Source organism: Charadrius vociferus, unplaced genomic scaffold (genome assembly GCF_000708025.1).
Source record: "Charadrius vociferus isolate BGI_N301 unplaced genomic scaffold, ASM70802v2 scaffold650, whole genome shotgun sequence".
Lineage (NCBI taxonomy): Eukaryota > Metazoa > Chordata > Aves > Charadriiformes > Charadriidae > Charadrius > Charadrius vociferus.
The window spans coordinates 3084865-3108389 of NW_009646736.1; the positions used below are offsets into that span (position 1 = coordinate 3084865).

The 23525-nt window shown below is 40.1% G+C and overlaps 1 protein-coding gene across 1 annotated transcript; it reads right to left on the minus strand.

The window, feature by feature from the left end:
- Positions 1-2575: 2575 nt before the first annotated feature.
- WDFY1 (WD repeat and FYVE domain containing 1) lies at positions 2576-23185 on the minus strand. Its single transcript, XM_009889707.1, has 11 exons — positions 23120-23185; positions 21340-21413; positions 20078-20132; positions 18106-18256; positions 15324-15436; positions 12471-12597; positions 10757-10862; positions 8349-8450; positions 7432-7562; positions 6238-6346; positions 2576-5506 (listed from the first exon to the last, which is right to left on the minus strand). Exons 1-11 carry the CDS (start codon positions 23124-23126, stop codon positions 5447-5449), a joined length of 1035 nt encoding a protein of 344 aa, XP_009888009.1. The 5' UTR covers positions 23127-23185; the 3' UTR covers positions 2576-5446.
- Positions 23186-23525: the final 340 nt, after the last annotated feature.

The following is a 23525-nucleotide window of genomic DNA, read 5'->3' on the forward strand; positions in this document are numbered from 1 at the left end:
ACAGTACTAGAACAGAAAAATAGCTATAGCTGAGCAGCAACAACATCAAGGAATGTTAGCAAGCAGTGCCCACGCTTGATCAGCAGCACAGGCGTGTGCTTCAGTTCATGAAAGCTTAAAGAGTTTTGACAGATACACGCATATAGATTTTGAGAGCAGCTGAAACCATAAGGAAAAGAGGCTTCAGAAATAAAAATCAACATAGATAGTGAATTCATGGTATCTTCTTTGTTTGAAAGACAGCTATAGTAGCAAATCTAGGAGCAAGTTAAACCCTAGTCTGTGTCTTTTCGTATAAACAAGATAAAGGGGAGAAAAGCATGCAGCTCCGTAACATTTGCTATTGCAAGCCAGTTTCCTGAAGAACAGGGTAATATAAAGCATTTCAGAGGAAAAATGGAAAGACCATGTATAAAAATACAGATGGGAAATCCTACAGTCAACCTGTATTTCTACATAAATCTATCTTGGTTTTGAGCTGGATAAATGCTAAGAGATACCTAAGCCTCTGTGTGTCTCACAGAAAGCATGATTCATAGCACACCAGGGCCTTTGTGAACAAAATTGGCAGGTCTGACTTAGTAATTCAGTTATAACAGTGAGACGTAAGGCAACCCATGATATATCTGTGACAAAAAGCAATCTAGGGATGAATGTACCAAATATTCGGCAGACAAGCCAGTTAATCCCACCCGAATTAGTATAACACATCAGGAGTAAATCAAAGACTATGGTTCAGCATCTCTGTGTGAGCACAGGTTATGTAGTAAAACTGGTAAGAGACCCTGGGTACACAAGTGAGTTGGAGGGCAATTAGTTATGGCAATTCTGAGCTGCCTGGATGTCGGAGGGAAAAAGGCTCACGCTACAGAAGCAGAAAGCAAAGTTTATAATGACCCCATATATTTCAGTTCATTATTTGATATTTTACATTTAATTTTATGACCAATATGATTTTAATACTTGCTTCCATTGCTGAAGTAATAAAACTGTCTTTGAATCTGTTCAACTATTAGCTTTTACATATTAATGGGGTTCAGTAGACCACGTCCTTACTTCCTCCAAAGGGGCAAAAAACTTTGCGGGATGATTTAGTAGCAGTCGCTTAAGAGATGGTTGAGACGGCTTGCCTTATACGCACGAGAGAAACGGAGAAAGCCTTCAAAGGCCACATTGCAATTCACTGAAAGGTGGTTAGTTGATGACAAAAGTTTTTTTTAAATGTTAAGCTGGCAGAAATTCATCATTTTCTTTAGTTTGATCATGATATTTCACTGTTAGCCAGGTCATTCAGAATGTGAGGACTTTGTCCACAGAGACAAAAAGCCTTAGAGAGCTTTCCTTCTGAAGTGTGTAGTAGTAAATCTGATCAATATAAAAATCAGTCCCTTTCCTACATCTAGCGTATTCTAAATCTCCCCAAGGAATAAAGTCAACACCACACCAAAAAACTCATTGCTAAGACCTGCCACACAGCTTATCTGAAACGTCATATAAAGTTTGCAAGGTAATGAATGTAAGAAGTGATCAACTATGCATTCTCATTTAGAAAACCAATCCATGTATTTTAATGCTTTCACTACAAGGACGCCACTTGCAGTTCTCAAAACATTTTCAAACTCAACTAACCTAGAGTTCATATGCCTTATGTAAAACATTCTATTACATGGTCCACACAGACATTTAAACAGGCTCTTCTGACTACAGATCAGTAACAGCTTCATTGTTTCCAATCAGTTTTTGTTGGAACTAGAAAACAGGGTACTTTGCCTTGGGAACGGTGAGAGGTTCAAGTTGATCAAAATGAGACGCATCTTGTTATAAAAAAAAAAAAAAAAATTACAGTATTATACACCACATAGGCTACTCAGCCACCCTTCAGAGATGGAAGGAGTTTGTGAAACCCTTTTGGATTCCTCCTATTGCTCCTGAATACCTTAGGGAGCAGTGAGCCACATCACACGTTGACAGGCCAACATTCAGGCATTCCAGGTATCAAAAAGCCAGCCCGTGCTGCATTTGAGCCTGTGAACACTGTAACTGTGAGGGATAAGGATGCTTCCCAGCTTGTCCCCATCCTTTCTCTGTGAGAAAGTATCACGAGACAAGTGTAACCACCTCCTGGGGCTGCAGTTTGTTTTCTCTGTATATATCATCTTGTAGACTCTGGTCATCCCATCCAGCATAAATTAGTATTTCTCCAATACCTCACACAGGTCCAAGGGATCTCAGGGAAGGGGCTGATCCTCTGATACTCTATGTTGTAAGAACTTTTGCAGACCTCTGAAGGGGAACCAGAAGAGAGGTCTATACGAGCTAGCAAGCAGGACACAGGATAGGGTTGTACATCCCTAGCTGGGACCGTGCAGCAGTTGTTTGTCTCTCGGCTCACTGGTTCATCATGGGCCTGTAACCCCACTGCTGAGCTCATTCAGTTCCAATACAGCACAGCTAACAAGCTCTCCCTCCAACCTAGAATTTGGACATGGGCCACGTAAAGGAGGAGGCAGAGCATACAATGGGGGCTGTGCATTCAGAGAATGGAAGAAAAGATGGATCATCCAAATAGACTAAGTGAATATCAAGAAATATTTTATTGTACATGTAATCAAAGTTTAAAAAACAGACAAGAAGGAGCAAGGGACAGCTTTATCTAGCATCTCTTAACTATGCAGGGTACAGAAATACAACTAGTAAAGAATTAGCACATATTAGTACCCTTTGCTCCCATTCCCTGCCCCAGTGAAGGAGGTTATACAAGCGAGACTAGTAATGCTTCAAATCAAGCCTTCTCAGTAATTGCACACTTGAGCTGACATCATTGAAGTGTGTTCAATTTCATGAGAGAGTATGTGCCTTCAAAATAGTTGTTTATAAACAAAAACACTATCTCTTTAGCGGTTTGTAAGCATTACTCATTCAACACCAAGAGTATACTTAAATGACTAATAATTTAGCAGCCATAATTGTCTTGTTATATCTGAACTGACACTACCGTTAAGTATATCAATTATAGAAAATAGATTCCATAGGTTTAACAATATGTAGTAGAGAATATATTATCTAGTGGCAAAACCATAACGTAAGGTAGGTGGCTGTCAAGAAGCAGAGGAAGTATTCACAGGGAAGGGGGGGAGCTGCATACTGATCAGGGGGCACGTTGACTAATCAGAACTAAAAAAACTGAATCTCAGGAGTGCTAGCTGCAAAGGAGATACACCTCAGTATCACTGGTGTAAGTTTCAGAACGCCTGGTTTGAAAAATATGCTATTCATCCCAATTTCTACATCAATCTCCCAGCTTAACTCATGACCCTACACCCTCCTTACCACAGCACAGTAGGATCTTAAACAGTTCTAGTAATGTAAGTTGTGTTCTGCCTTACACACTGCGAGGAAGATAGCTTCCATTCTCTTCCAGAGCCAGATAGGAAGAAGTCTGAAAGTGAATGCAAAGCATTATCAGGGCTTATTTACCCCTTCAACCACTCAGTTTCCTTCCTAATTTACAAGGGTGAAAGCCTTCAGAGCAGAAAGCTGCAACTTTTTTCCAGTACAAGGTGATTTTCTCTCAATAGCTTAGAAATAAGCCTTCATAAAAAACGTAAGCTATACAGCATGTAGCAAGGGATGAATCAACTCAGTGTGACAAGTGCTAATTCCCAAATTGAAGGTAAGACAAGTTTTGGGATTCCCACAAAAAAGGGATTTGTGTATTATTCAGTGGCCCAATAAGCCTAGCAGATTAAAAGACTCTTCACAAAACTTCCAGAGAAGGCCCATGGAAAGGTAGGCAAAGCCAGATCCAAAATAACAGTAACTAATATATTCTGGATTCTAATGCCCTTTGGAGACTATTAGCTTTTTTGGCTTAAAACGCAAGTGAATCATGATGTATTAACGATACCATGATCTTCATCTATTTCAGCCTACAGCATGGTCCAATGCAGGTTATTAGTGTCAAGTTACACACCCAGGACTTGAATTCACTAACACTCATAGCACCACTTGATTGTTGCTGTAAATAAAGACAGCCTAACCCTTAAGTCCTCTGCCAGAAAGAGTCTATTACCTTTGAGAGTTGTGCAACACCATCTGTTGTGGGCCAGCTGACCTATGCACATTTTTATCCTCACACACATGCACCTGTTTTCAGAAAAATCTAAACAGCTCCAAGCTTAAACTCTGCGACGTATTACCTTAGCTTTCAAAGTTTCAAAATAAGCTCTCCATACAATGTTCAAATGTAGGAAATTCACACAAGTGACCGACCAATTGATTGACAATATCTCACTAGTTATTCCCTGTACGTGCCAACTGCACAGACATAAAAGCCTCCCAGCTCTTCTTCATACTTCTCAGCTTTGAAACAGGAAAGAATCAATATAGATCTCAGGAGTAACTGACCTAGGTGCAGGGAGAAAAGCAGCTGTTCTGTACCTCAGTAATTATTGCTCAGTATTTATCTGTTTTAAGCAACACCAAGGCAGTATTTGAATCTATGCTGCACGTAGACAGGTTCCCTACTATTAAAGAAATATCAGCCTTTCCACAGGAAAAAGTCTCTAAAATTTAGCTGGCCATTTTTTCTTAGCCATTACATTTAACAAGGCAGATTCGCTTAGCTTCCCATTCTAACAGCATTATAGAGTTGTCAAAGTACACGGCTCATACCTACGGCCTGTCTTTAAAGTAGAGTAGCTGGGCCGCACATTTTCCTAAGAACTACAGAAGTTTATTAGCTATGCTAAAACACTACTTAAAGAGCCTAGAATTGTTCAAAGACTCACCAGCTACCTAAACAGAACAGCTGTCCCACAAAACTGATTTCACAAATAACTGAACTTGAAGACAAACACTACAAGAAAGCCAATAAAGGAAATCTTGTGTGATCAAAGGTTCTCTTACTATCTCATCTGAAAGAAGCTGCCTGCCACTTTGAAGTATCTCCTCCTTCCATAGGAATAACCAACATACCTTTTGGAGGCAGTTTAGACAGTGACTGCTCAAAAGTATTTCTACAGAACTGCTTTTTGGAAGAGAAAATAAGTTATTTTACTATTTGCACAGATTGAATTTACTACACTCATTTTACTCTGATAATGTTTTAGCTACAAGGTAACTGTACAAGATATATCAGCAGAGATAGCACATTGTTAACACTACATATGTAAACCGAGAAACAACAGGTCCTTTCATCAAGGTGTCATATTGCAGGTAAGCCATTTTACGTTAGTCCAAGAGGCTGCAAAACTGCGCTTCCGCACCAAGGAGATTCCTGGTGATCCCCACAGAAAAGCCGTGCTCTACAAAGGTGACTGTCCATCCTGGAACAGCAGGAGAAGAATCAAGCAACCAGTGTTTGCGGTAATATTCTTAGAGAAGGATTCCATTCATTCGGTGCATATTGCTGTACATAAGGTGCATAAACCTGTCAGGTATGAGATCAGCGTGAAGAGAAGCCAGTTGCAAGGCTGCAACCAACTACTGGCGTCATGTCCCAGATCTGGAAGAAAATATTGTGGAGAATTACACAGCATTATTATAAGACCTAAGAGGTATTTCTGCAAGAGGCATAGAAGCAAATATGAAGACACCTCCCTGGACACAAGGCAGCAAATCCTGTTTAAACTATACTCGGGGAAAATGTCATAAAGAGCTACACCAGCCTTACAAACCAAAGCCAAACTTGGGGCTTAAGAGAGTTTTCTAGCAGTTCTATGTAGGTCTGTTTTAAAAAGCGCTAGGCAGTTTGTTATAAACGCGCTTACAGAAGAACAGGGACAGACGGGAACAGTCTCAGTTCTGACATGCATGGAGGATGTATAGCTTAAGCGCAGCAATATTCTACATCAGTCTGATTTCCATGTCACTGTTATAAGCAGGGCTTTCAGTGGCAATGCTTCAAGAGGCCAGGGAGCTCAGAGTAAAGGAAGCCTGCACGTTTCATTATGCCTGTGTTTTTAAGGTCGCTGGCAGATTCTCCTACTGCTGATGCCTGCTTTGTTTGTCCAAAGGACACCAACAGTAACCAACTGACAGCTAGACTCCCTACAGTGGAGTTATAGGTCATTTCCTCATTCAGCTGCAGGAAGAATAAGCTGCAACAAATACGATTCTTGCTGCCCACAACAGGTAGCTTTGTAGCAACAGTTGTCAGAAAGAAACAAGTATATACAAACATTAGTTCTCGATTAAATATCTCTAAACAAATGCAGGAAAGAGGTACATGAATACCTTCACAATCCGGTCGCTCCCACAAGTCACCATTAGCCCTCTGGAGATGTCCATGGACATGTGTGAAATGTTGTGTTTTCCTTCATGAAAGGTTGCCAAGGAAGTACGGCTGCAAGAGAACAATTCAAATGAAGCCAGCCATCAGATGAAGCTTGACAGCATAGTTATACCAGTGCAAAATAAACTTACAGGAAAATTAAATTGCCTAAGTACTAATAAATCAGTCCTGATAACTGCAATGCCATGTTAAAGGGGACAGAATTAAATTAGCAAGTCACACTAAGGCATTGCTTGTGTAGTTATACAGGTGTGACGTTTCCTGGCCTTCTGCAGCCTGAGAGTTAATAATACTAGAGCAGAAGTGGGACACTTCATTCGTAAATAATTCTACTCTTGGTTATAAAGTCAAGCTCAGCTACATTTTTCCTGCTGGCTATAGTGAGTCAAGTAGGGCACAGCACCTCCCTTTTTCAGAAAAAGCAAACAAACAAAAAGACACCAACCAAAAAAAAAAAAAAAAAAAAACCCCCCCAAAAAAAAAAAAAAAAAAATAAAAAAAAATCAAACACTACCACCCCCACTACCCCCAAAATTAGCATCTGATTACTTTGGTCCTTTAGCACTCGAAGCATCCAAGGAGGTGACAGGACAGCGAACAGTAAAGTGTTGTTCATATCAAGACAAAAAGGGGGTTCCTTCATTGCTAAGAAGAGTTTAATGGGACAGCAAATGATGTTTAACCCAGTTTGCTTGCATGGGGAAAATAATGTTGGGCTGTGAAGAATATTCTCGTAGGAACAGTTTTCAGTAAATGTACATGAACTAATGCATATGCATCCTGGCAGCTGTGATGCATTGTCAGGCACCCATTTAGCAATTTTAAGTGCAATCAATAGCCTTTACCTGAACAAAAATCTTGAAACAAATATGTTTCAACTCTAGATCTGGGCTCATGGAAAAGAAGAAATGAAATGGATAAAAAAGTTGTAATACCACATCTGATCTAAATCCGCTTGCAGAGCCAGTTGAGGGATCTCTGCCACTGTAGTGCTTTGAGTGCCCAGGGCAAAGATGGCCTTTTAGCAGCGAGTCAGCTTGGCATGTTTTTGTAGCATTGCGTGTGGATGTGGGGCAAGCACAAGTGTTTTAGCACCTCAGCAGTATTACTTCAATTTATTACTCCTTAATACTCACTCTTCATCCTTGATTGACTCAAAACAGGAATCACAGACGCGGACCTGGAACTCAAAGCCCATGATCGGGTAACTTGACCGTTTGGTACTGCACTTGCCACATACTGCTTGCCCACATTTTCTGCAATGATGCTTCATGGTGGTAAAAGAAAACAAACAAACAAAAAAAGTCACTATATTGTGCCACTTGACCACCTTATCAAGTGTTAACTGAGCACAACAACAAAGCTTCTGTTTTGCAACCTGTCAGGAAGCAAACTGGTGGGAAGTTTTCTGTTACATCAAGCAAAGACCAAGGACTCTGGAGTTCTGAACAGACTTCTTGGCCATTAATGGGTTTACCTCCATATTCTCCCTGTCCATCCTCTTCTCCTTTTGCAAGCTCTTTCTGGGAGCAGGGGAAAAAGAGGATTGAACAAGCAACCAAGGAAATAACAGTCTAAAAGCCAGAAACAGATGACTGTCTATGTGCCTGTCCAGTCCCTCCAAAAAGAAAGCTATCTGGAAAGCTTTCACTTTCAAGCCCAGTAAGAGCAAGGCCATCACTGTTTCATTGAACTGAGTACCTTACAACATGTTAGGCTGCAATTTGCTCAGTTATGGGGCATTGTGTGCCACTTCACACAACACTTGAGGATTAGCTGTCCACAGCTTCAGTGTATAGAACTATTCAGAGAAATCCAGCAGAGCACTCCCAGCACAGCCTGCTTTGCCCTGTGCTGAAAGTTCGATGCAAGACTTCCCATAGAATTTGGAAATTTCTTCACATTGCCACAAAGGTTTGACCTCTCAATAAACCCTCACTTCAAAGCAGCAAAAATACCAACAGTTTAAAAGATCTAACAGCTTTAGTGGTTTTCTGTTTGCATTTTGCTTAAGTGCTGAAGTACAGCTAAGCACTCAAACCATCAATCTCACCTGTCTCAACCCTAACGTCTTTGTGTCCCACATTTGCTTTATATTCCAGAAGAAAGGTTGTTCACACTTCTGACAGGAATCACTTTCTAGCCACTGAGGAGCCTACAAAAGAGCAAGAGATGCAAACAATCATAATTATGTTTTCTCATATGACAGTCAAGGAAGTTTGTTTTAAGAACCCAAAGTAAAGTTTTACTTGGAAAGATGCCCTGTCTCAGCTCTGGACATTACAACAATAGACTGCCTACGGTATAGCATATAAGGAGTTTAGTACAAAAAACCCAAATCCAATACTATGGTTATTTGTTACTTACACACCACCTATACTTTTTAAACCCCCAGCAGTATGTTATGTTACTGTCCTAAGAAAACTAATTCAAACATCTAAGTTATTAAATTTGCTGCAGGCATTCAAAGACTGTTGCTCAGGTTGCCTAGATGATTTTTAAGGGCTACTGTAATCCATATTGTAGAAGACATGAGGCAGTCATCCCCTCTAAGACAGGGTGTCCAAAAGTAAGTATCTTTTCCGCTTCCGTAGGACTGTGGTCTGAAATAATTAAGAACTCATCTGCATTTTCCACCCTGCCCACATTTTCATTATGCATCCCTTCTCCCACCCACATATTTTTCCTGCCATAAAGGGACTAGGCCAAATGAAAATAGCTAGAGCTTTCACACATTTCAACACTTTCAGATACTTCAACTGAGCATCCTTGTAAGGGACAGAAAGAGAGGCACGATATTTTTAGTATCTAGACTTGAATTAGAACACATGTATTCTATACAACTTTACACATCTGATGGGGGAGTGTCTCTGAAACACAACAGGAGGAAAGCCTTTCTTCTCAATTCACTTACATCCATTGTTGATAGTAATAAAACAGTACTCAGTTGCACCACCAACTCACCATGAATATTTATTAATACCAGATGTCCAGTTCCTACATCTTCAACCTTGATTGCATCCCCTTCCTTCCCCCATGCTAGTGGAAAATATTGTAAAGAGAAGTAACAAGTCCAGCACGGGGTGTGGGGAGGACAGTAGAGGAAATGAGTTGCCTCTCCACCAAGTGAGATGTTCTGTATTGCTTCTTTCAGTTACTTACAACAGCAGTTTTCACTTAATAGCATTTTTGAGAATCCTCTTTCTGGCTGCCTCTAACAGAAAAACAGGATATCTTCCTATTCAGGCATTAAGTAGGAGGTAAAAACCTGCCAACACTACCAACACCATTACCAACATACAGTTGGAACTGCCCAAGATCAGTAGTACAGCTGTCAGTGGAGTTATCATTCCTTTTAATCAAAAAAGTCTGTCTTCTAGTCTTACGTGCATTAGTGCATATTTGAAAATAACCTATAACATGACTTGCTAGCTAATGCTTCAGAGGCAGTATGTTCATCATTCTTCAAACATTTGTTTCTTTGCTTTTGGACTGGGCTCGATTATGTTTTTCCAATGAGTTCTGAGGCTGTTCTAAGTTAACCATAGTATTTTAATAGTATTAAAACACTTTATTATTTAGAAGATTCCTTAATTATCGTGTGCAGATCCAGAAGAGAAAACACCACATCTTGTTTTCCCAATTGTATTCTAGATCAGTTCCTCGCAACTACAAAGACTCATAATATCACAGAAGTTTTGGAGAGAGATCATCATGCTGAAAACGTTAGGAGCGTCACATGCAGCATTCAGTGTGTTTAAGGTGACAGCTCAACACGTGTCAGAAAAGCAGTTCTTAATCATGACACTTGCATTTACGGAAAAGCAACAGGGCAAGGAAGGCTGAGCCTTAAACACTGCTTTATGGGGGCAACCAAAACTAACTCCTCTAATTATGGTTTAATCAAAGATAGTAGCAATATACATCTTTTTAGCTCCTATGATGGATATGAACCAATGCAGAAAGAACGTGCATGGCAGGCTCAGTTGCTGCGTACTAAGGTCTTTAAAAAAAATATTGTCTGAGGACTGAATCTCTACATTCTGAACTGCATCTCAAAACCAGCATCTCACTCCTTTACCTGCTTTGACATGAGTTGAGAACGTATTTCAAGACTGCTGAAGCACAATCCGTTGGTTTCTATACTGCAAGCGCTTGCCTGCTTTAGAGTGTTTCAGCAGCAAGGGCTGTAGCTATTCCAGTGAACATGTTGTCTCATTGAGATAAGACTCTAAGCAGTCCCAAGGCTGTCCTGCACTTTTCCTGTCCTGGGAATCCATCTACTACAATGCAGTATGGACAGCCACTAAAACAGAGTAGGTTTTAATAATATCATTCAGTCTTAAAGTTTCAGGCAGTATGAGGAAAACAGCCTGCAGAACTGACTAAGCAAAGCCACATAAGCCTCTGAAAAAAAAAAAAAAATTAAAAAAATATCATTGACCTAGGACAAGATCTTACCTCTTCTCGGCTGATATCCATGTTCCAAACAGCAATTCCCCCATCAGCTGAACAAGATACCAGCTGCCGTGTCAGCTGGATGTAACAGATAGCCTGCACCTTGTCACTGCAAACAAAATAGGCACTATTTACCCATAGGTATTTAAACAAAGCTTAGTTTCCCAGCAAACCCCAATTTATCCTTGTAAAGCTACCTAGGAAGCCAAAACTGATTTCCAAACACTTTGCTAAGTCTACTAAGTAGAGCTATGAAGATGAGAGAAGAGATGCTGTCACCTAAGCACTACCCTAGCATCAGGATGTTGGCTAGAACAGTGTTCTTACAGGCTTGACCAGAATACCAGAAGTACAGTTCCATGTTAACATTTGCTGGCAGTAAGTATTGACAGTGAGCTGAGTGTCAACTGGCTCAGAGTGTGCGTGCAAATACTCTTCTGTGTTGGCAAGGAGAGCCAGTTATCAAAACAGAGACAACTAGAAAAATAAAGAGAAATATTTGTTTCAAGATATAGCTAGGAAGCAGACGGAGCTTCCACTTTTGCTAACAAATCACAGTAAGTCTGTAGCTGCAAAGCAGAGTATGCATTCACCGATAACACAGTTTAATCCTAAACAAAATCATGGCAAAATAAGTCTACCCTAAGAAACTAAACAAAGGATCTCAGCGGCATTAGACTGCTTCGCAACATCTAAATTGAATTAAAAAAGCCATTCTGCTTCTCAGAACTTACTTTCCCATTCAGTATGAAGTTTGATGCTAAGTGTGATGTTTGAAGAGAAACTAACAGTGTTATAAGTCTTCACCAGGACACATGATGCAGCAGTAACAGCAGTATAAAGTCCTCCAGTCACTGACTTCAGTTACTTTTTTGTAACCAGTACTCTATTATTAGTTCTTTAGCCATAAAACTAAATCCTCAAGATTTAACAAGTGTTCTAGGGCTAAGGCTATCAGTCTTGATCAAAGGTGGATGGAGGCATCTATGGAATTAGACAAGAGGAGAATGCACTATACAAATACATCTTTAAACATAAACAAGATCTTTAGTACCACTGCATTTCTAAGTAGAACTTCAGTGGTGAACTGCCTGTCAGACTGAATTAAGGCCCTAAATTTAAAAACGGCAGCTAGTGTTATGTCCCTGTAAAAATAAAGAGTTGATTAAATACAGACAACTAACTACCTAATCCACAGAACACTGGAGATGTGACATGATTTTCTGCAGTCTAGAGACCCACCCCTGTCATTTAGTCCATCAGTTTATCACCTCACTGATAGAAAGAGACAGAGAACAGGAACATATTGAAGTTTACTCTACAGCGGTACACAAACGTGCTTATACATTAAGTTTCTAGCCCCATCCTCACAGGCAACTCCGTGAAGTACTTACAATACAGAAGCATGCAACCTTCACATAAAGTCCAAGCGAGATGATTTAGGATTTTTACCCACCTCTTTCTATAACCTACTTTTATGTTATATTCTCATTACCCATGGTTTAGAAGTATCAAACACGAGCAAAAAAAAAGATTTATCAGTAATGCTTTCCTAGTATTGATTATCCTTCTTCCCGCTCAAAGTCTTCAGAGTTCTGCAAAAGGTTATTTTCTCCGTTATTCACAAGGATTCAAATATCTTGCCATGCTATTTAGTCTTCCTGGGCCTCTGTGTCCATTACAGAACATGTAGGAAAAATAAGACACCATTACATACTGATGTCCCTGGAGCAGCAGTGTTCGCCCCTTCCTTCCACCAATATCCCACATGATAATGCTGTGATCAGAGGCACCTGAGAAGAGCAGTCGTTGAACAGGGTCCCACCACAGGGAAGTAATACTTCCTAGGAAAGAACATTCTGCAGTTAGATCTAAGGGAGTCACTCCCCAGCATAATGATGCTCTTCTGGGCTATTAAAGTGAAACCTGAGGTACTCCCTTACTACAGTAACACGTATTGGAAGCTTTAAGGCAAAGGACAGCATGAAACAGCAAGATACAGTCCTGCTAGAGAGGCAAAGAACATTTGATGATAGAACAAAACATCTCTAAGAAGAAAGCTAGATGCGAAGAATAAGCCAGAAAGTTCAAGTTACTAGCTTTCTGCCCCTTGTACTTAGGTAGTTGTTAAGAGTCGGCAGACTGCTATGCAATCTTTGGAAGACAAAAAGTACTAAAACTTGCCAAGCAGAGGCTAGTATCTACAATGTAGTAAGGTGCTTGGTCAGTGGTTGCAGGACAGCACGCAGTGTTCACAGGTAAACCAACTCCCTTACATAACCATTTACAACCTCAAAATGGTTGGAATAAGAAACTCACTTGAGTTTCACTGCTGTTAGCAAATCTAGCCACTATGTACTAAATTACAAAACTAGATTTCAGAAGGCCCAACTTAGCTGTGCACATCATTAGTCTGACATAGAAAGAAACGAGTCATCAGCAGTAGCAGTCTGATACTGGACCCATATGCATGGCAACATAGACAGGAGACTAAAGAAGTAATTTTGTCACTCATGCTGCCTATAGTTTTGAAGTTGCAAGAACATTTTATTCCCTTGCAGCCAGCCTTCCCTTTAAGGGCATCCTGCCGCTGCTCAGTTGTCATCAAACGCCTTGTTAGTTTGAAAGCAAGATGAATGGTAATTACAGCATAAATCAGTCCTTTCCAGTTCTCTGGAGCAAGAGATTTTTCTTGCCTCCTTTAGGGCTACACCGTTGTCGGACTGACCCATTTGGGAACAGTTGTCTCCAAGAAAACAGTGACCATCCACAACATAAAAGGCAGTTTGAGTATTATCTCAGCATTGCACAGAGCAGGCTGTTAAATATGGAAAATTCTGGAAGCTGACTGTTGAAGGACAAGATCCAAACCCATTTAAATTGCAAAGCAAACCTTGGTTGCTTATGAAGTCACAGTTAGGCAAGAGCTAGAAAGGAAACAAGATGAAGTCAGACTTTTGCAGTCTGGCAAACACCTGCACTCAGAGAAGAACTGGATGCCATTTAAGTTTAGTTACCATGCCTTGAGAATATTATGCAAATACTGTGGAGGCAAAAAAAAGTTACACAAAATCTGTTTCGCTTTAAAAAAAGGGGGGAAAAAAAAAAGAAAAAAAAAGATGGAGCTACTATTAAACCAATTGAAGAAAACCTGTTTCTGCCTGTCAAATTTAATCGATTTCTGTACTAGATCAATTCTTGTTTTGAGGATCACAATCCCCTTCGGGAACTTATATATAAGCCAAAGTTGTCTGCTAAGCGGACAGCACTGTTGAAGTTGGTGCTTGGAAGCCCACCGCCACTCAATAGATAGAATACACACTACATGTAGTGCCATGTTGAGACATACTGATTTCAGACTAACAATAATATCTATGAAAGAGTTGTATTTTAACACAGACTAGTGCAAAAGCATACAGGGGTAAAGGAGTCTCTAGGGCCTGCGAGACATACTGATTTCAGACGAACAATAATATCTACGAAAGAGTTGTATTTTAACAACAGGGGTAAAGGAGTCTCTAGGGCCTGGAGAATTATTTTGCTTGTAATGAAACAATCTGAAATTCTTCTTGAAAGCAGAAGAGGCATTTATCATTTGAAAATCTCAACTTGCCTCTCTCTTTCAAAGCCAGCTTTATCATTCTACAGTCATCTGTAAATCAGGAGTCTACCAGCTTTAACAAAGTCTACTCTATACTTAGAGCTATTAAACAAAGCAGCCTTTTCCAGTGGGTCAGACTTATGACCCAGTAATTCACCCCTACCCAAATGCAAACTAGTCAGCTGATTTAAAAGTTGCCAGTACCACATGGGAAGAGGCATTAAGTCTTGTTTATTCCTCTCAGCATATTATTAAATGACATATTTTTCAGTGATTTGCATTCTTGCCTTGCTCATTACAGCAGACAGTGGCTCCATATCATGTAACAGACTATTTGGTTCTTCATCTGATAGGGACTTCAGCTATACTACACAGGATGAGACATTTGTCTTTGACTAGACAGTTTTGATTCTAAAAGGCTCTCTAGATTTCTTGCATATAGCTTAGTTTCAGCTAAATGCAGTTTAGTTCAGGAAACCAAACTAAAGTCTCATAAAGACTGATCAGAACATCAAAGTGGCTTTTTCGAATCTAGAATGGGGGGTGCTAAAGCTGCTTTAGGTATTATTATAGTACTACAAGGTCTCCAGGGAGGGGTGGGGGGTGGAAAGTAACACATTCTCATCCTTTCTATTTAATGTTAAGTAGACTAAAGTTTTTAAAGGTGGCCATCTAGTGGATAACTTGTGCTTAATTGAATGCGTATGCGTACCTTTATTTTTCCATGTATAATAAAAATACCTGTCAGTATTTATAAGGCTAAGATTTCCCTTTCCAGCAAGAATGTATCTATTCTTTAACAATAGTCATATGTACAGCTTTGAACAGCTTTTGTAACTACTAACCTGCACTAGTTGTTTATCCAATATCTGTCCTTAAGAGGTAGATATCCAACTGAATATCTCACCCCAATTTACAAAGAGGTACTATAAGCTGGTCAAGTGGAATCAAGAGGAAGAGTTACTTTACCTTCATGCCCTTTGAGTGTTGTGATAACTGAGCACGTATTCTGCTCAAGCTTCAGGAGGGTGATCTGTCCAGAATAATCACCAACAAATGCATGCCGAGTTTCATAATCATATCTGAACACCAGTCAAGGAGAAGCCTCATTTGCTCATTTGTATTTTGTGTGACTGAAACAGATAGCAGAGCTGTCAGCTACAGAGTAAAACAAATTGGAAAAGAACATTTTAATACACCAGACATATTTATATAACTACTTCTAAAGGGGTTGGAGACCATAATAGTTAAACCTTTTTCATTCCTCTCTTCTCCTCACCCTTCCCTACATGTGCAAGTAAGGCAGTATAGAAACCAAGCGAGAAATGTTTTAGAAAGCCACTGGTGAAGCCGTGAGATAATTCATCCCCTAGTTTAAGGCAAGCCAAATAAGATTTAGGCAATTTCTAGCAGGTATTTACAGAACACACTCATGATCTTCTCCAAGAGATGGCAGAACTCTTCAGGCTACTCGTTGCAGTGCAGAGCTACCATTAGGAGCACCTCACTGGACACTGGGTGGCATTCCATCTTACTTAGTATCTGCTCCTCTAAGCTCTTAGTTTTCTAGCATGTTATACTAGTTAATGCCCCCAGGACAGGAAAACTAAGATAAAAGGATGTTGACCCTCCACAGCTAGTTTACCTTACAGTATAAGCGTACTCCCGATGTTCTAGCTACTGAGAAGGTGAGACCATCTGATTTCTTGTTCTGCTCTCTGCACTTTCAAGTTTACTGATGCAGGTCCTTGAGCACGGTATCAAAGACTGAACAGTATTTCAGAAAGAGTTCTGTCACTTAACACTGACACAAAAGCCACGCCGCATCCTAACATGGGATACATTAACAAGGTGGCATGTTTGGTAAAATCATTATACATCATAACAATTTTCTGATATTCAGTTTTTGTTACTATGTAACAGTTGTCTCCAGAAACTAAAGCATAGCAAGCTGGATGGCACCAGACCATTTGCGACATTTAGAAGGGTGTTGCTATTCAGGATATAAGCAAGAGCTATGAAAAGCCCATGCAGCTGACACCACATAACCCAAGTTGTGTATCAACTCACCTGTACTCCTGCAGCCATACAAAAACACAAGCAGCAGCTAGCAAAGTAGCCTATTCTACACAACAGAAAAGACTAATTTTAAAAAGTCAGTGCACCAAAAAGCTCACCACTGTAAGTGAAAAAGCAGAGGTTTTGCCATCTGATGACATTCTGAAATCTCTTGAGCCTTCAGAATCTTGAGATAAACAATTCACTTTTAACAAATCCACTAAGTCCCTGAACATGTGATCCCTTCTTCATCGTGGAAGTTCAGGCTAGCATTATCCCCACTAATCCAGTAAAGAATAGGCACTGTGCTTACACACAGGATCATTAACAAATAACTCCTAAGGAACCTCCTGACAAGGAAACCAAGCACCTAGTACACACATCAGAAAGCTAGTTCTTCCAAACACAAGTCTAAAGGCAGGATCAATTACAATGCGTTTTCAAATGCCATGGTCTTCAGTGGAAATGTATTTTTATCTTGACAGAAAAGGTCATATTCTTTTCTCCGTTTTCATAATAAACTGATCCATTATTTGCAATAGCATTAGCTATAGAACTCACCGAATTCAAGTAGTGAGGCTCAGAGGCACGAGACTGTTCTGTGAACTAGTCTCCTAACACGCTCCACTCCCGGTATTAACCAGTTCTGTGCTGCATTCAGCTGAGGCGAGCTGTACATTAAATGTTTTGTGGGACACAAAGCCCCTGAACTCTAAAACAAGGACAGCAAAAAAGAGCAACGATACAATAATACAAACCTGTCAGGTCTTCGGTCAGTAAGACAGGGTCTGCACAGGTGGGAGACCTCAGAAGGCTAGACATGCTGCTGGCAACCAAGCAGTTGGCTTTCCTCCTAGTTTCTTAGCACTACACAGGTGTATAGCAATTCTAAAGAGGTGTTTCTTTCTCCCCCTACCTCCCAAGAGATGTAGTTGACCTCTTTCAGCTTTTGAATCATGCCACTTCTACATTACTGCCATTAATCCTAATACACCAACCAGTACCTCCAATTACTGTCAGGCCACATCTAAACTGCCACCATTAACAAGTGCTAAAAAATAGTGTTAGAATTTAAAGTACTTAACTCATGCTCAAAAGTTTTGATATATGAGCTACATTTTAAGCTACTGCATTTGCAAGTCTTTTACACAGGATAAAGACTGCGCTGAAGTACTTAAAGCTGAATAGACAACTGGATTTCTTAAGCTACAACTGCTGCAGTTGAAAGCAATTTGCCTTTAACTACTAGTAATGAATAAAGTTTCAACATACTCTGTACTTTAAAGATAGAAAAGATTAACATGAGCAAAGGCAGAAAAATTAAATTAGTTCAAAGGGGTTATGTTTTATGTTCTAGGACTCAAATGCGCACTTGCATCTGTTGAACAAAGTGCCTTGCCTAGGAGGCAGGATATAAATACAGTTACTAGTCACTTCCACAAGATGCTACAGATAAACATCTCAAAATTAGGAACTAATACACACTGCAATCTCTGTAACTCAAGGTCACAACATCCCCTTCTACTGTCTAACAACAGCTAACAAAGGCATTAAACATCTAATCAGAATAACAGTTTGCAAACTTGCAAGAGATTTCACTCTAGGTTTTTACACAAAAAGGAGGGAACAAATTGAGCTAAAGGAACAAAGTAGTCCTCCAGTTTCAGGGTAGCAATCATTTTTCGAAGGATACTGTAGACATGAAGCCCAAGAGGTGAAGTAGTGTCTCCCGAGCATAGTCCCACTCCTGGTGCACATCCAGCTGATACACTTGTCGTGACCAGTGCTGATAACCCACTCTGCTGCCAGGCAGAAAGTAATAGCAGACACTCGATTCTGATGAGCTGTGGGAAGAAAAAGATTTTGGCTAGTTTGTCCTAAAAATCAAAGCGATGTGTTCTTATGTTCTAATTCAGAGAGACAAAGGTTGAAGATGATAACTAAGCAATGCCCCAGGGAGACATTTTTACCGTCATATCATACTTGCCTCTAGGCTGAATTCAAAGGTTAGCATTGTTCTGTTTGGTATTAGCCTCCCGAATAGCTTAAGTGAACCAAACATATCAGCCGGCTAATTTAAGCCTTTCTCCCACAGAAGGAAAAGCTGAGTTCAGCCGGGATACCCAAGATGCTCTGGTTAAGAGGCAGACAAACCCTCAGCTTCCTCTAGTTAGGCCAGAACTTCCGGGGAGAATTTAACACATCTAGAAACCTTAATTGCTTTCTTTAGGTCCCTCTTTTCCTGACCCCAGGGGAGCTACGCTCAGATTCAGAAGGCGATGAGAGGGCTGGAACGCCTCTCCTATGAAGACAGGCTGAGTGAGTTGGGGTTGTTCAGCCTGGAGCAGAGAAGGTTCCAGGGAGACCTTACTGCAGCCTTCCAGTACCTAAAGGGGGCCTACAGGAAAGATGGGGAGGGACTCTTATCAGGGAGTGTAGCGATAGGACCAGGAGTTAATGGTTTTAAACTGGAAGACTGTAGATTTAGATTAGATACGAGGAATAAATTCTTTACTGTGAGGGTAGTGAGACACTGGCCCAGGTTGCCCAGAGAAGCTGTGGATGTCCCACCCCTGGGAGTGTTCAAGGCCAGGCTGAATGAGACTTTGAGCAACCTGGTCTAGTGGAAGGTGTCCCTGTCCATGGCAGGGGGGCTGGAACTAGACAATCTTTAGGGTCCCTTCCAAACCAAAACAGTCATTAATTCTATAGTTCATGCTTTTAAGTACCGGAGAGTGTATCTGGCCCACAGCACTCAAACTGCTGCCTGAGGCAGCAACCAAAGCCCACCCAGCTTTGTTTAGAACACTGCCACTAAGCAAGAAGTTACATGAGCATTAGAGAGAAGCGCCTCCTGCTCCCCAAGATGCAAGTATGTCCCTTGACTGAGTTGTCAAGTCATCTTCCTTAAGATAAAGGGGGGTTTTGTTGCTTTAAGAACAAGGTCTTTTTCTCCTAAGCACGAACACTGCTTCTATCAGTGTCAGGGAGTCATAAGACAAATTGCGCTTTGTTTCGCTACATAATCTGCAGTCTTTAAGAGTCTCCTTCAGGCCTTTCACATTAATATTCCAATTTTAACCCACAATCAGGTTTTGTATTTCTTTAAAAGATGTGCAGCCAAATGCTGAAATTGGCATCTCCATAGGTATTAGATCCCTATTCCTATTAGATCCCTATTCTCCACGTACCAGAAAAATAAGATCTGTTTCATCCCTATTGCTCTCCTAAGACGACAGAGAAGGCAAGGATTCTTACCTTCAGCAAGAAGTAATAAAGCCCAGTGATTACAGAAAGTAAGGATGGAAATTGCAAATACTAAAATGCACCTTTAGAAAGCTCTTACCCTAACATTCAAGCAGTATAACTACTCCACTTGAAGAGCAAAATCTGAACTCACTAGTTCTGGCTCATCACACTCGCAGGCTAATGATGTACTGAATTTAACCATAATGACTGCAACTCAGACTCAGCTGAATGAGGATTACGCAATAACAGAACATTTATCTTATGGCAGTTAGCCCCAGCTAAGTGACAACTAGAAGGTCAATCAGATTTAAAGCATATTTGGATTTGATTAATCTGTAACAATGCCCAGATTCCCCAGTATTTGAGATGCCTCCCCTTCACACAAAGGTTACTATAGACACTGGTTAACAGTTTACCTGGATAGGTCTTCACAAAGTTCATCTTATTAAAGTCCTCTGAAATGTGAAACTCCTAAAAGCAAAGTGGAACCATTAGAAAAGATACGACAATGATATAAGCAATATTGATAGCCAAAAAAGAACAGTAACCAAGAGCAAAGAGCAGGCCAAAATTTGCTCAGCAGCAATAGATCTCACTAAAAATCAGCAGTTTCTCAGGCTGGAGTAGAGCACACTGACACACCAGCTGTAAATTAAGGTTATTAGTGAACTACATTTTCAACAGGGAGCATCCTTTCAGAATCAAGTTTGCTGAAGGCAGATTATAGGAAGAGATAAGCTCTCATTTGTCCCCAGCAGGAACAAACAAAACTGTATCTTGTAGAATTTACGATTTAAGTATCTGAGACTTCATAATGAACCGATTTAAGTGAAAGTATTCTCTATTTGATCCATTAGGCTTATTGAAATTCTAAAATGTCAGCTTACAATTTCAAGTAGTTATCAGCAGAATCACTATTCTATGTAGTTCTGTGTAGGCTATTCACAGTAGTTATCAGCAGAATCACTATTTATGACATTCATGCAGTACCCTGGCTCCTTATAGGACAGCTATTATGTTGATGTTATTTTCACAGAGCAAGGAAACCATTAAAGTATCTGAGAGTCACAAGATTCCCCTCCTTTGCCAAGAAAAAGAGGGGAATAATACAGACCCATTTTCTGTCCTGCCATATATTTCTACTCAACAGGAGAGGGAGAGCAATTACAGCAAGAGTATACAAAGACAGAAGGAAGACTTCCCAGAAAGAAAAAAACCACAATCCTGCCTCTTGCAATTTTAGAGCTAGCATTGAAATTTCCACATCATAAAAAGATCTGCAGCAAGAAAATCCAGAGACACAGGCACGGTGAGATACAGGCAGATCCATACTTATGGCCAGCTGCAGCTCACAACCCCTGTTAGTCCACCACCACGGATGGCACTCTGTCCAGCTTAATGTACTCCTCAAAGTGTAAGAGTTTGGGTCCATTGCTACACTAATGGCTCAATGACTTCTTGAGGCTAGCTGGCTCACATCTAGCCAGAAAATCTCTTGTCTATTTGCAGTCCTCCCATGTCCATCTCAGGTGAACTGCCAAGAAGTTCAGCCATTTAGTAGTAGCTGCATTCCAAAAAGGGAAAGAAAACAAATTACCAGGTGCCAGCAACACCTGGTGCTCACAGACAATCTAAGCAATTCTAATCTGCGTTCTGAATAAAATTCACAGCAGCTTACCATGATAGCTCCATTATCCTGGCCTACAAATATTCGTCTGCTGTCATGATGATAAGCCATGGCTGAACATGGCGCTGTCAAAAGAAGCAAGCACATTACAGTTACTGAAATAGAGGTATTAGAATACACATGATTTACTAAACTGAATTCTTTCACTCAGGACAAAAACTGTTTAATATTAAGTAACTCAATAGAAATTAGTCTGCATAGATAACATCCCTTGGTAAGACAGCTGAATTCCCATATGTGAAGCTGAGGGAAGGTACGCTATTACAGTAAGTCAGATACACCACTAGGAACCATATGCAAACATGATTTCCTGCCACAAGATGCACCTCAGTAAGAGGAATTTTACATGGCCTGAAAGCCTAGCTAGCAGCAACAACATGTGCAGCTAGTTACACTTAAGAACTTGAGCTCATTAAAATTATCTCAAGTGAAACCCTGAGTTATAACAAGAATAATATTCTGATCTTTACATTTGAGGACTGGATCATTAGAGAGAGTAAAGTGCTAGACAGAAATATGTAATTGCATGTCAACCTCATATGGAATCATGTCTCAACTTCTGCAACTTTAAGAAGACTCTTGTTTTTGAGATTGCATACAATCTCTTTTAGCAGAAAGCTTCTAAAGACCAACTTCCCTTTTTAAAATTAACAGCTAAAAGTAGATGTGAAAAGCAATGACAACAAAATTACAATAAAGTGTCCTAATGAAAATTTTGTAAAAAAATTTCACTGAAGAATGTCGTCATTAGACTTGCAAATTAGAACACTGTATCCTTCTCGTCCTTGTAAACTAACACCTTCTTCTCAAAGACCCTCAGAAAATGTGGCCTTGAAGGTGTTTTTAGAAATTTAAAGCCAGACAGGACAGCCTGGAATATTACGGCAGTCATACTGTATAAAGACAAGTCCATCCCTTGGAACTACCTAGAGGCACACTTTATTTTGTATAAGCTTGTGAGTAGTCTACCTAGAAAACTGATAAATGGAGCAACTGCTGTAATTTAGACCGACTGTTAGGAAAAAAGATGACAGTTGGCATTTCTAATCTAGATCCTAGGCTATTCAGCCTGCAGCTGAAAAGACACAGAACATCAAGGAGGACAATTCCTTGGTCTTCATTTAACACTTGTATACAAATTACTTCAGAAATTTTTATTCCAAAGACTACCATTGTTTACATGATGTTTTATTTTGTCATTGTATTCCCTCCTTTCATACGTGGTATGTGTCTAGGCAGCAACTCTACATTAAAGAAGTTACAGCAAAGCATCCAGGCTGAGTCATGTTTCAAAATCAAAAAAGGACACTGACGCTCAAGATCTACTCAGCACTGAAGCTGCTACTCAGTACTGCTTTCTTAATAATCTGAATGCTTAAAAAAATACCAGAAAGAAAAAAAAAAAAAAGATGCATACCTTGGTAAGCAGAGAATATTCTTTTGTGTGAACTTTCAGCTAGTGGTTTGAAAAGTTCCCTTATTCAGCAGACAAGTTATTTGCCAGCATTTGAGACATCTTCAGCTGCAGATCCAGAGTGATTTACCTGGTGAAGGATCTGTTTCTGACAGAATGCTGCCTTAAATCTCACCCACTACGCAGTTATTTTCAAATTCAAGTCTGAGCTAGAGTTGCTGCAAAGTTCCCAAATTCAAGATCACTGAGTGAATTGAGCACTTGGGGAAATGGGAAGGAGGTATTCCCCCACACAGCACAGGTACAAAACCCATGGTATGCTTGGCCATCCCTTACCATCTCCAGCATTGTACTTACATGACATGGTGTGATAGATGCTGGGCCAGTATTGTCCACTGTCTCTCTTCAGCCATACTCGTATTGTCCTGTGTCACGGGAAAAGCGGGGAGAAGACAGTTGTAAGTACATACATCATCCCTTGCACCTGAACCAGTTCATTACTTATATATCAGCTCCAATCCTCTTAGCTTTTGTGCTACTCAATAGAGGAACAACATAACAGAAATAAAAGCACGCCAATAGTACTCTAACATAACAAAAATGATAGTACTAAGAATAGCCACCCTTGGATTCTGAAGAGTTTTCTTCAAAACTATTATACATTGAGTTTCAGTAAGTACAAAACGGAAATACTACTTCAGCTCACCTAAAAAATTGCTACGTATTGCATTCCTTTAATTCCTTCTCCTTGGCTCTAGCTGAT